The sequence below is a fragment of the Acinonyx jubatus genome, chromosome E1, assembly GCF_027475565.1.
Source record: "Acinonyx jubatus isolate Ajub_Pintada_27869175 chromosome E1, VMU_Ajub_asm_v1.0, whole genome shotgun sequence".
Classification (NCBI taxonomy): domain Eukaryota; kingdom Metazoa; phylum Chordata; class Mammalia; order Carnivora; family Felidae; genus Acinonyx; species Acinonyx jubatus.
The window spans coordinates 1,314,215-1,326,544 of record NC_069397.1 but is presented as its reverse complement, the minus strand read 5'-3'; the positions used below and the strand labels follow the sequence as shown (position 1 = coordinate 1,326,544).

The 12,330-nt window shown below is 62.0% G+C and overlaps 2 protein-coding genes across 4 annotated transcripts; one reads left to right on the top strand and one right to left on the bottom strand.

Moving 5' to 3' along the window:
* Nucleotides 1-32: 32 nt before the first annotated feature.
* Nucleotides 33-7,001, top strand: RPAIN (RPA interacting protein). 3 transcript variants are annotated; one of them, XM_027047233.2, is made up of 7 exons: nt 61-379; nt 1,593-1,763; nt 2,765-2,825; nt 4,095-4,206; nt 4,370-4,433; nt 4,783-4,923; nt 6,872-7,001. In XM_027047233.2, the coding sequence occupies exons 1-7, from the start codon at nt 299-301 to the stop codon at nt 6,899-6,901; spliced, it is 660 nt and encodes a 219-aa protein (XP_026903034.1). In that variant the 5' UTR covers nt 61-298; the 3' UTR covers nt 6,902-7,001. The 3 variants fall into 3 exon arrangements, with proteins under 3 accessions (XP_026903035.1, XP_026903034.1, XP_014924934.2); XM_015069448.3 differs by having other exon boundaries at nt 294-922; XM_027047234.2 differs by lacking the exons at nt 4,095-4,206; nt 4,370-4,433; nt 4,783-4,923; nt 6,872-7,001 and adding an exon at nt 3,364-3,982 and having other exon boundaries at nt 33-379.
* A 56-nt stretch (nt 7,002-7,057) lies between these two features.
* C1QBP (complement C1q binding protein) lies at nt 7,058-11,901 on the bottom strand. The gene is made up of 6 exons (XM_027047232.2): nt 11,623-11,901; nt 10,699-10,849; nt 9,101-9,194; nt 7,888-7,983; nt 7,564-7,686; nt 7,058-7,456 (listed from the first exon to the last, which is right to left on the bottom strand). The coding sequence occupies exons 1-6, from the start codon at nt 11,825-11,827 to the stop codon at nt 7,307-7,309; spliced, it is 819 nt and encodes a 272-aa protein (XP_026903033.1). The 5' UTR covers nt 11,828-11,901; the 3' UTR covers nt 7,058-7,306.
* Between the last annotated feature and the right edge of the window lie 429 nt (nt 11,902-12,330).

The window sequence follows — 12,330 nt, the reverse complement described above, 5'->3', positions numbered from 1 at the left end:
AGGCCGGTCCCCAGGCCACGGCCGGAGACTGTCTCTTATTGCTGGCTGGACACCTCCGCCTGGCTAAGCCTAGCCGTCCCTCAGGATCTACCTCCCTCAGCCCGGGTTGGGCTGACCTCACAAATGCCACTACTCGGGGTCGCCCTCAACTGTGTCTCCGGGAGGGGTAGGCCGAGGAGACTGCCCTTCCCGGAACTCCCCGAAAGCGAGCGCTCCGAGCGCCCGGAAACTACAATTCCCAGGGCTCTGAGCGCCCCCAGGGGCGGGACTTCCTGGCGGCGACTCGCGCGGAGAGGCGATGGCCGAGGCGCCGGGCTCGGGGCGCCGCTCGCTATACAAGGCGGCGGGTTCGCCGTCCTGGAAAGAGGCTTTTCGGCAGGTGGGCGTGGGGCTTGGGAAGCCTCGTCCGCGCCGCCGTTACCCCTACTCCGTCCGGGGAGCCGCCCTCCCGCGTGCCGGGCAAGGCAGGTGCCCGAGCGCCGGGCGGTGGCGGGGGACCTGGACCTGGAGCTGGACCTGAGCGGGACTGGACCGAGCCGGGCGCTCTCGGGGTTTCTGGACCCTGCGTGCGGGGTCTTGGCGAGCCGGCCTCGTCCTAGCACCACCTGCTGGGGGCGGTGGGTGGGCGCCAGGGAGGCGCTCGGCTTCCCTCCGTTCCTCTCCAGAGGGGAGTCAAGTACTTGGAAAAGATGCCTGTTTCTGCTCCAGACTTGGCTTCTGCGTCTCCGTAACTGTGCCTCAGCAGGGACGTGCGCCTGCTTCACTTGTGACCTATTCTGACATCAGCATGCTTCCCGTCATGTGGTCCACCTTTCCAGAAAGGAGTAGAGATCCTGTATTCTAGGAAAATACTGGGATGCTAGAAATGACGCTAATAGCAGAGGCTTGTCAACCTGGGCTGTGGACGTTTTGAGGAAGACAGGTCTTCGTTGCTGGGGGCGCTGTTCCCCGCACTGTGGAATGTTTCGCAGCGTCCCTGGCCTCCACCCGCTAGATGCGGTAGCCCCACAATTCAAGTGACAACAACAAAAAATGTCTTCAGGCATTGCCAAATGTGCCCTGGGGGCTAAAAATCGTCCCGCGTTGAGAAACGTGTCCAGGAAGGCGGCTATCATCGCCGTAGCTAGAGCAGCAGGGATGTGGGAGTCAGGACGCCGGCATTGAAGACAGGCTGTGAAATATGCCGATCTGGGCTCCGTAAACAAAGCATTGTGATTCCATCTGTCTGTGTGTGGATAAGGGCTGGAGAGGAATATGCAGAAATAATAATTAAGGTTACAGCCGAACGTTTCCTGTCTGTAAATTTCCCTTAATGTCTCAACACCTAGTCTTAAGAATTTTTTTTTTAATGTTTATTTAGTTTTTGAGAGACAGAGTGTCAGAGGGGGAGGGCCAGAAAGAGAGGGAGACACAGAATCAGAAGCAGGCTCCAGGCTCCGAGCTGTCAGCGCGGAGCTGGACGCGGGGCTTGAACCCATGAACCTCAAGATCATGACCTGAGCTGAAGCTGGACGCCTAACCGACTGAGCCACCCAGGCGCCTCAGGAATTTTTTTTTTTAACGGAACTGCTCCCCGTCTTTTTCCTTCCAAGGGATGCCTGGAGAGAATGAGAAACAGCCGGGACAGGCTCCTGAACAGATACCGCCAGGCAGGAGGCAGTGTGCCAGGGAGCGCTCAGAGCACCCTTCTGGTGCACGAAGTGATGGAAGAGGAGTGGAGTGCGTTGCGGTCGGTGGAGGGCCGTCCAGAGGTCTCGGCTCAGGTCAGGCTGGGGTGTGTGTTTTCGGGGAGGGGCTACAGCGCAGGACTGCCGGGTGTCCTCTCTCCCTGTTTCCCCAAGTCCTCTAACCCCGCCATCCTCCAGCTTTCGAACCGCTCAGCTTTCGAACTACCCTTAACCCAGGCTCCTCCACCTTGAACGTTAGACTCTTCTGGATCCCTGGTTCATGAACCCCAGACTGTCAGTGTGCTGTGTCACTGCATCTCATGAATCTAAAAAGAAAGAAATTTCACTGCTCGGCTCCCCTCCCCTGGAGATTTTGATTCGGCAGGCAAGGGCCAGGAGGCTCTCTCCTGTAGAGGGTCCCAGAGCTTTCTGATCCCAATCTCAGCCAGAGTGGGGGGCTGGGTGCAGACAGGAAACCGGTTACCGCGTACCAGGAAGATTGCTGGCTTGGAGGTCCGTGGTTCTGGAATCCCGGCCCTGGTTTTGCTCTGCACTCTCACCTCTCCTGTGCCCTGAGCTTCGCTTCACCTTCGTGCGACGAAGAAGGTAGCGCTGGCCAAGCAACGTGAGAAAATGCCGGTACGCTGCCCTGGAAACATCGGGGCTGTCTGTAGCCATGACGCACTGTTGGGTGATTTCCACGTGCGCCAGCGCTCGCCCCGTGTCTGAGGAACCGTCGGCCCTCACAGGAGCTCTTTCAAGTAGGTTTATTCCCGCTTCACAGAGGCCCGAGGTGAGGTTTACAAAGGTTCAGAACTTTCCGGCACTTACTTGGCTTTGGCAGAACAGATACTTAGCTGCTGCCCTAGGCTGTCTCCCCCCAAATTTGGGACCATTATTTTGTCACTGGGGGTTCAGTGGCTCGTTGATGGCTTCTTGGCATGACCGTGTTACCACATCATCGCTAAATCCTGCAGAAGGACTGGACCGGTTTCCTCAGTGAAAGCTGACTTCAAGCCAGCCTCCAAGTAGGAGTCGGGCTGGGGCCTGCTGGCTGATTAGGACTTGAAGCCTCGCGAGCCCACTTTCTCTTGCAGTTGGAGGAGCCCGTGGACCTGGCTGTGCTCGAGGAGATCCAGCAGGAGCTGGCCGACCAAGGTGCGCCCTGGGGTCATCCTTCCGCCTGCACGTCCCTATGCTGACGCAACGTTTGTTTATTTTCGAGAGAGAAAGAGGAGGGGCAGAGAGGGGGGGACAGAGGATCTGAAGCAGGCTCTGAGCTGACAACCGAGAGCCTGATGTGGGGCTCGAACTCACCAACCGTGAGATCCTGATCTGAGGCCAAGTCGGATGCTTAACCGACTGAGCCACCCAGGCGCCCCGCTGCCCACTTTTCAGAGACGATTAGTTCTGCCTCCACTTCTAGCTTCAGGCGGGTGTCAGAAGGCCCTGTTTTGACTTTCAAGACTCGGCTGTCTGCCCGAGAATAAGTGTTTTGGGCGCTGGGCCTTGTGCTCAGACTCTGCGTTCCGTGGTGGTGTTTTCTCCTGGTGGCTAGCGGACAAGGTACCCTGAGACAGAAGGCAGTGCTGTCGCGCCCGGGTGGCGCAGCTCGGGGTGCGGCCGGGAAGCAGCATCCGTTCAGTGGAACGCGGTCCCATGTTTATTCTGTGCGGTGGTTCCTTTCTGTTTACAGAGGAATAGTACACCGAGCCCAGCTCCCTCCCAACGTAACTTTATTTGAAACGTCGGAGGTGGGCTGTGGTTTGCTGACCCCCTGCTCTGCAGCCTAGACCGTGAGCTCATCGAGAGCAGGGACCGGCGTCTTTCACCTCTGTCCCTCCTTCCTACCACCTACGTCCTGGGCACCGTGGCCCGCTTGCCGCATGAAAGAACACAGATTGTGCACGACACAGACCGAGCATACGGACGCTGGAGAACAGGGCACTTCACACTCAGCAGGGTGGGCTGGGCGACGGCAGGAAGTGCCCTGTAAGTGTCCCCTCTCTCCAGCTGCCCCCCAGGGCCCTGACCCACCACGCTCTGCTCCCGCAGCCTCTGGAGAGGTGTGTGGACATTGTGTCCCTGTCCCTTGTCCTCACCACTTTCCCGCCGGTGCTCACGGAGGACAGACAGACGGGAGGGGAGGGACAACAGGTTGGAGCCTGACAGAACAGTAAATGGCTTATGATTGGTAGCATGATTTGGCCTGACATTATTCTGTCCTGGGATGAAGCCTTCGGAGTGGCCCCTGGCGTGGGGTCGGGGTCGGCGAACGAGGCAGGTGGGGTGGGTCCGCCCTGGGTAGGCGGTGGGGTGGGGCCGGCCGGGGGTTGGGGGGAGGTGGGGCGTGGCCCGTGGCGGGGGAGGCGGGGCCGGCCGGGGAGGGGGCGGGGCCGGCCCGCGCAGCTGCCCCTTGCCTTGCAGAGCGGAGCATCATCAGCGAGTATGAGAAGAGCTTGCAGTTCGACGAGCGGTGTCTCAGCATCATACTGGCTGAATGGGAAGCAAACCCCCTCATCTGTCCTGTGTGCACAAAGTAAGTCTGCGAAAGGTTTCCAGCGTTATCGGCTCCCCCCGCCCCCGCTCCCAGGTGAGTGGCTGCACCTCCCCGCCCCACCGGCAGACACTGCTTATCTGGAGAGGTCTGCGGATCCAGGTCTGCTGGCCTCGGTCGTCTGTGACCCCGACTCTGCTTCCAGGTCCAACCTGAGGGTAGCCAACGGCGTGGTCACGTGTCCGTGTGGCCTGTACCTCTCCAATCAAGTAAGTTCCACACGCACATGGCTGTGGCCTCTTCCGGCGCGGACCGCTTTCGTGGGGAGCCTCGGGGGCTCCCTCCCGACCCCACGTCCTACTCACACAGGCCCGGCTGGGAGGTTGGAGCGTGGCCGGCACTGCACCCTCCCCCCATCCCCCGCAGCCATTTGCTAAACACAAGGGCCCCTGGGCTCCAGATCTTTCCAGGAGTGTGCTTCGGAGTTGGGAACACTAGGAAGACAACCGTGTTCAGAACTTACGCTCCCGTGACCTCTTACCTGACGGGGACTGGTTTTCAAGCTGTTGACTCTGGGGTAGCTGGATTAGGTTGTGGCTTAACTTTTTTACTTCCTAGTTTCCGGAGTTGACGGAGCAAAAGCTTCGTGCCTGCATAGAGGACAGCGTGAACGCGCACAGTGCACACTGTCCCCACACGCCTGAATTTTCGGTCACACAGGCGACGGGAGAAAGGCCCACTCTTCTCATGAGCTGCCTGGTAAGCCTGCCGGGGACCCCGTGGCGAGAGCGGGCCAGTCGTAGGTTCTCTTCCCGCACCGGGAGAAATCCCACCTCAGAAACAGGGAGATGTTTATCTTCTTATCTCCTTTTAAACTGTGTTCTTTTGAACCGGGTAGGTGTTTAAAAGTGCAGTTTGTTCTCTGAGGGGTTTACTTGCCCAGGAAGATGAAGCCGCAGAAACTACTGGAAGGGAGGGGACAGAGGCCACCCAGGAGTGGGGAGCCTGGCCCAGAGTCAGCGGACATTGTCACACTCATGAGACCCAGACAGGCCGGCCCGTGTCCGTTGTGCAGGACGAAGCAGGAGGGCGTCGGGTCACTGGGGAGACAAGTGCCCTGTGCGGGGGCTGGACGGTGGGGAGGGAGGCAGCTGTGCCGCGGGCTCCGTCTGTGATGAGGGGACGTGTCCCCACTGCTGGGGGTGGGAAGCAGGCTTGCGTCAGGCTCGTCCTCCAGGGAGACCGAGCCGGCCCTGGAGTCCGGGTCTCTGGTTCCAGCGCCTCCGCTGTTCCCTGCTCCGGGCTCGGGCCGGTGGGGACCGGCTTTCCCGCAGGCGGGGTGGGGAGGACCCTGGGTGAGGTTTAAGTGGTAGGCGGCCGTCCCCCCTGCTCCAGCCCCTCACAGACCAGGCACCTCCGGGGGCTCCCGCTCAGCGTCCGACGCTCGAGGCTGGTTTGCACCCGTGACTGAGCACTGCCGCGTGCACCGTGGCAGCCCGAGTCCTGCTGTCCTTGGGCTCCCGCTGTGCCTGATGCCGCGTCTCCACGACACCACTCGTGCCTTCGTCCTTGAGGGCGACCCCACACCTTGACTGTACTCCTAGCCCCAGCATGTAGGCAGGTGCCTGATGCGTCTGCAGCAACGGGTTGAGGTCGGGGTGGGGGCTCAGACGGGGCGCAGGTCAAGTGGCTTTGGCCCCCGCCTCCTTGCAGAGATGGGCGAGCCAGCCACCTGACGTGTGTGGCACGGGAACGTGAGCCCCAGCCGCGGGCTGGAGGGAGTGGCTGGGAGCACCCAGCGGCACCCCAGCATGTGGCCGTCGCGGGCCCTGGTCCGTGGGGTCAGGGCCCCGAAGCTCTGAGCAGAGGGAAGGCAGGCGGAGGCGAGGCCAGCCCTCCTGGGCACAGCTTGCCAGCGCGGCCTTCCCGTGGGGAGAGACCGCCATGGGGCCGGCGGGTGACAGAAGCAGGGTTGAGTTCATGTGCCCAGAGCGCTGGAACTCGGGTCACCAGGCCTCTGGCTTCACGTGAGGGGGAGTCCAGGACCGAGGGGTCAGGCTGCGGGGGTTCGGCCTGGATGTGGGGCGCGAGGCGAAGCCGCAGGTGCGGGCTACGAAAGGTCACGCGTGGCCACGAGGACACGGGAGGCAGGAGATGTGCGAGCGGTCTGAGCTGGTCACAGGCTGGAGGGCGCTAGACCCCAGAAAGCCACATGTATCCCCTGTGGAAGCGGTTGGGGACTCCGTGGCATGGTGGCCGGGTGAGCGGTCAGGGAGTCAGGAGCCCATTTTCTCTCCGATGCTTACCGGGCCTCAAGTTGGGGTTCTGCCCGTGGGGGGCACGCGTGGTCTGTACCTCCCTGCGGCACATGCCTGTTTGAGGCCCGGGGTCAGTGGGAGGAGCCTCACCTCCCCGCGTGGCCGCAAAAGCCACCAGCTGTCAGAGGCTTGAATCTGGCCTCTGGCTTCCCCCGTCCCAAGGGGGAGGGCGTTTGAGTGTCTCTGGGATCTGATCTTAGCTGGAGGCCACTGTGCTGCTGCCGGCAGCCAAGGCCAAGGCAGTCGTCCTGGGGCTGCGGGAGGGCGGTCCCCAGCACAGCCCCAGAGCCAGGCTCTCCATGCTGGCGCCACACCGCCCAAACCAGCGCAGCACAGATGTCACTACTGATTAGCCCTGAACCACACCCTGAGGTCTGTCCACATTCCAGGCTTGTGACACTTGGACCGCGATCCTCTAGAACCGGCCCGGCACCTCCCCGCTCGCTCCATCGGACAAAGGGCCTTGTAAATAGAAACGTTTAATTTATAACTTATTTTGTATTAAAATTTTCAAACGTCTCTGCTGTCGGGTGTTCTGTGATTCAGGCTGAGGGAAGGAATAAAGACGGGACACCTCAGGGGAGCGAAACCAATTTTATTGTCCGTCATTCTGTTATACAAAATTCCAGGAGCGACAGAGCCTAGAGGAGGAGTCAACGAACAGTAAATAAGAGGGCAACAGAAATAATTTAAATCTGAATTATTTTCCATGATATCAGCACGAAAACCGTCTCCAAGCACGCGTGTCTAGCTCCAGAGTGGGCTTGTCCCCTGGCCAAAGCCTGCCGTAAACGCGAGGCGTTCAACGTCTGCTCTGGTCTGGCTTACTGGCTCTTGACGAACCCCTTCAGGTCTTCGAGAAAAGTGATGTACTCCCGGTGCTCCAGGGCCGTGCTGAGCTCCACCAGCTCATCGGCGAAAGTGTTGTCCACCCCCCGGTCGGCCAGGAAGTCCATCAGGTGGTCATATAAGGCCTGGAGACAGAAACGCCACTCGCTACCAAGATGCCGCGTGTCCCCCCCCCGGACCGGGACGCTCGCCCTGCGGGGCCCAGGGCGCGCCCACCTTCCCGGGGGCTCACCCAGTCCAGGGAGTCCGTGTTGAGCGTGTAGTTCCTGTCCTTCCACTCAGACTCGCCAACCGACTGAAAGCTCACTTCTCTGATGGCAAAGATGTCACTCTCGTCCTCCTCTTCCTGCCCCACCTGAAAGAAAGGACACGGGATTTGGGGAAAGTGAAGGGGCTTCTGGGACAAACCAGACCATTAACAGCTTGGGAGTCACCAGATTTTAACCTGCCCTCACCCCCCACGTCCTCCCCTGCTCTGCTGGCCCCTGAACGGGCCCAGGAAGGTCCCTGGAGGCCCTCCCCGTCCCCAGGGGGGCGGGCATGCCACCCTACACACCTCATCTTCTGGATAGTGACAGTCCAGAACCAGGGCCTTCTTGCCGCCATTCTTTATAACCTCCACCACGAAATTGGGAGTGGACGTCAGTTCGGGCTGGGGAAGCGAGAACAAGTCAGCGCGTGCTGCGCCGGCAGGGGGACCGGAGAGCTCACCGTGCGGGGCCCTGATGACCACGGCTGGGGTGGCAGTCGGCGCTTTCAGACGAGACGCACTAGTGCCCGTAAGTGAACAGCCTGGAATGCTAACGGCATCGAGGCCACACGCCCGCTCATTGGGGAGACCGGGCTACCCTGTTCCTGAGTAGGTCCTTTCTGGACTTCTAAACGAGGTCTTCGAGGGCAGGGGGTCACACAGCTGGCGCGGCTTCGCACCTGTCAGTGTCTTACTTGTTCACAGAACTTGCCACGCTTAGAATTAAATCTGAATTACGGCCCCAGCTAAGTTAATTCACCTCCTCCCCCGGGGCCCGGTTTTCCATCCTCAGGCTGCAAAGCTGGCCCAGAACCCCGCGATCTCTCTCCTTCCCGCTGACATTTCGGGGTCTTCCTCTGTACTGGACGGGGAGCCGTCCGATACCGGGGGGACCGCAGTCGGGGTGGCTGAGACAGAAGCACACGGGGGGGGGGGGTGCGTAATCTGTGCTTGGTCATGAGACGAGTCCAACACCTGCTTAGTCAGGAAGTCCAGGGACCCTGTGACCCTCACACTGGCCGGCTCTTAGCCAGGCACACGGCCTCTTAAGATGTTTGAGGACCGGGCACATCCGGGTCCGGCCAAGAGGGGCCGTGTGCCAAAGTGTCAGGTGTCCCAATCTCTGACACCCCAGCTTTGCTACCCTGGATCAGTGGCTGGTGTTTACCGCCAGCCTGTGACACGTCAGAACATTCCTCGCTCGGAAACACTGCAAACATCTCCCGATCGTAAGAAGCCTTAAAAGAGGCTCGTTTCTTCCCGTTAAGAGCACACAGGCCACACTGTAAACCTACGGGGGGAGGGGGGGGGGCAGCTTCCTGAGTTCTGGGAAGGAAAGGGGGCCTCCCGGTGCTGGTGCTACAGCCGGAGAGCGCTGCTCCGGGAGGAGAGCCCCGAGGACAGAGGCCCCCTGCCTCCCCGCAGCGGAGGAATCAGAAGAGAACACGTTCCTTCTCCGAGGCCCTGGAATGACCTGTCAGCACTCGGATCCCGGCGGGTGACCGCGCACCCTGCTCACCTCCTGTTCTTCCGCCTTCTGCCCCTGGGAGGGCTCCTCCTCCCCAGCAAACGTCGGCGGGATGCTGTTGTTAATGTTGAACGTCACGGTGATCCTACAGAGGCAAGAGAAACCTCAGGAAGGGCTGTTTTCACTCGGTATTTAGCTGAGTAAAGTGCCGAGCTGTGCTACAGTTACAAATGCCGATGGAAACAATGTCTCTGATGCCACGGACTCGACTGTACAGTTTCCCGAACAGCCGGGTGGCTCGGGCCCCAAGATGGACTTAGCAGCCGTGACTGTGCCCCCCACGCGTCAGCTACCGGAAGTCACATCAATGGGCCCCGACCGGCCCCACTTTAGCTCCACCAGATCCAGTCCTGTGTGGGCCCCTTCGGGCCGGTGACGCCCCAGGGCCACACCCGCTGGTTATCCCCCCAGGGCCTCCGCCCACCCTGCTCTTGCCCCCGGTGCCCTCCGGTGGCAGTGACTGAGAAAGAGCTGGGATGGCAGAGAAGAAGCCTCTGGGGAAAGCTACCCCCAAGGGGGGGGGGGGGGGCAGAGCAGAGCGGCCTGAGGCTAAGGACCAAGAGAAGCCCGGAGGGCTCAGTCAGTTAATAGTTTGACTCAATTTCTGCTCTGCTCATGATCTCAAGGTCCGGTTCGTGAATTTGAGCCCCAGGTGGGGCTCAGAGCCTGGAGCCTGCTTCAGATTCTGGTCTCCCTCTCTCTCTGCCCCTCCCCTGCTCAGCTGCTCTGTTCTCTCTCTCAAGATAAATAAACTTAAAAAAAAAAGAAACAAAAAAAAAAAACAGCAGTGCAAGTTTCACTCACACACCAGGCCAGAAACACCCAGTTCCTGACAACTTTAAGGCGCAAGGATCCTCCTCACCTGACAAATCAGGCCCCGAGCCCCGAGTGGAAACCGCAGCGAGGGGCCCGCAGAAGCTGTATGGCTCACCCGCCACCCCTGCCCGCCACCCCCTGGAGCTGCAGAAGCCCCCTCCTGCAGGAGAGCCGGCTGGACGTTCAGCCACAAGACCTGTCTGACCCGCCCGAGCGCTGACCGAGGTGAGCCCCTGGGCACAGAAATGCCTTTATTCACGAGAACCTTATGTAGAACTACCCCAAACCGGCTGCGACTCCACTCGCCCCAGGAAAACGGTTTTGGTGACGTCACAGAGCACACCGCTGACCCTGGGGGACAGGACCCGCTCTAGGCAGAAAAACCCAAGAGCCAGAACCCTCCTTTACAACACGAATGAAAGTGGACTCAGAACGGGGGGGGGGGAGGCACACATCTGAACTGGACGGAGAGCCCCCCACCTTCCTGGTGGCCACACTCACTGCGCCGTATCCTGTCCTACAGGCGAGGCACAAGGTTTGCGTTCAGGGCGCAGGGACCCCGATCCTCAGCCAGAGCCCGCGGAGGCGGCGGCCAGCGCCCTGGGCAGTCGGGGTCTGCGCGCCCAGCCTCAGCAGGAAGGACAGCCGGCCTCCCAGGACCACGGGCCTCTAGCTGCCAACTGCCGTGTGGCTCCCTCGCGGTCCCGATGAACGCAGCGCCGGGCAGGCCCACTCGGGGGGCGCTTCCCCGGACCCCAGGCCCCCGCACTCACTTTTCTCCAGCCACTTTCCGCACTAACGTGGCTTCTGTCCCGTTCACTTCCAGCTCCCAGCCCCCAGACATCTTGGGGAGGGACCCATGCTTCTGGATCTTCTTCTCCTCCTTAATCTCGTCGTTCAGGAACTCGACGAAAGCTTTGTCTCCTACGGTAAGAGTCCGTAAGACACAGAAAAAGAACCAGTCCGTCTAAAACCTGAGACCTGGGGTTACTGCAGCCGGAAACCTAGACCTGGGATCTTTTCTGATACTTGTGCTGCTGCCAACCAGGCTCTACAAACGGGGTCCAATTCCCACCGGTGATGCCTCAGCTTCCCCATCTGTAAAAATGCTGGAAACACTTCACCAGGAAGCTGACCTAGACTCTAGGAAAACGGTTTTGCCAGGCTTGACCACACCTGGAACCCCTGACCCCCGGGCTCCCCAACAGTCCATCTCGGAGGCTCAGACAAAGCCGCCCGCAGAGTTTAATCACATCTATCCCCACCCGTGGGGGGAGGAACACGGGTTCAATCCGCTGGTCGCCCACCAGTGGGGGAACGCGCCCGACTGGGTGCCCAGGACCTACAGCAGAGGGGAACATCCCCCGCCCCCCGCCCGGTGGGTCCCCGGCCCTGACCCCAGCCCCTCGACCCCCAGCCCTAACCGCCCAGGCCCGGCCTGACCCCTCGGTACTCAACCTTCGACCCCCGCGAGCCATGGCCCTGGGACCCCCGACCCTTGACCCCCTGGCCCTCACCGCACCCCCTTGCCACTGGTCCCCCAACCTCCACCCCCGACCCCTCGTCCCCTAACCCCCTAGCCCTGACCCTCGACCCCTCGCGACTCCCCCCAGCCCTTACCTCCTAACTTCTCGCCGCCTGACCCCCGACCCCACGCCCCCGTCGCCCCAGCCCTGACCCCCGACCCCGAGCCTCACCCTGGGTGTGCAGCGCGCCGCAGCCGCAGCTGCAGGGCCCGCGGGGGAGCAGGAGGCCGGCGCGCACTCGGAACAGCCCGAAAGGCCGCACGCACGGCCGGGGCGCGGGCTGCAGCAGCGGCCGGGTTGGCGGGACGGGCGCGGCGCGGAGCCCGGCGACGGCGGAGCCCAGCGCGCGGGGCACGCGGCGCAGCAGAGGAAGCATCGCGGCGGCGGCGGACACGTGCGGGTGCGAAGGGCGACCCCGGCCGAGATCCCCGCCCGCGCGCCGCCGGAAGTCCCGCCCCCGCCAGGAGCGCTTCCGCGCCGGCGCAGTGCAGGCCCGAGGCGCCGGGCTGCGCGGCGCCCTCTGCTGGCGGCCTGCGGTGCGACCCGCGGGCCTGGGTCCCCGAGGTCAGCGCGGCTGCCCGGACCTGACCTTCCCGCCCGCCCCGCCGCTCCGCCCCGCGGGCCGCTTAGCTCCAGGGCGGGCCCTCTGAATTGCTACGACACCCCCCCCTTCAGCGTGCACTCCCCTCCCCCGGCATGCACACCCTCAACCCCGGCGTGCACCTTCCCGCGTGCACTCCCCTCGCGTGCGTTCCCGCCCCGTGCACCCCTCTCCCCAGCGTATACCACCCCGCGTGCACCCCCTTCCCCGGCATGCACCTCCTCTTGTGCACCCCTCTCCCGCAACGCGCACCTCCCGAGCTGCACCTCCCTCCTCCG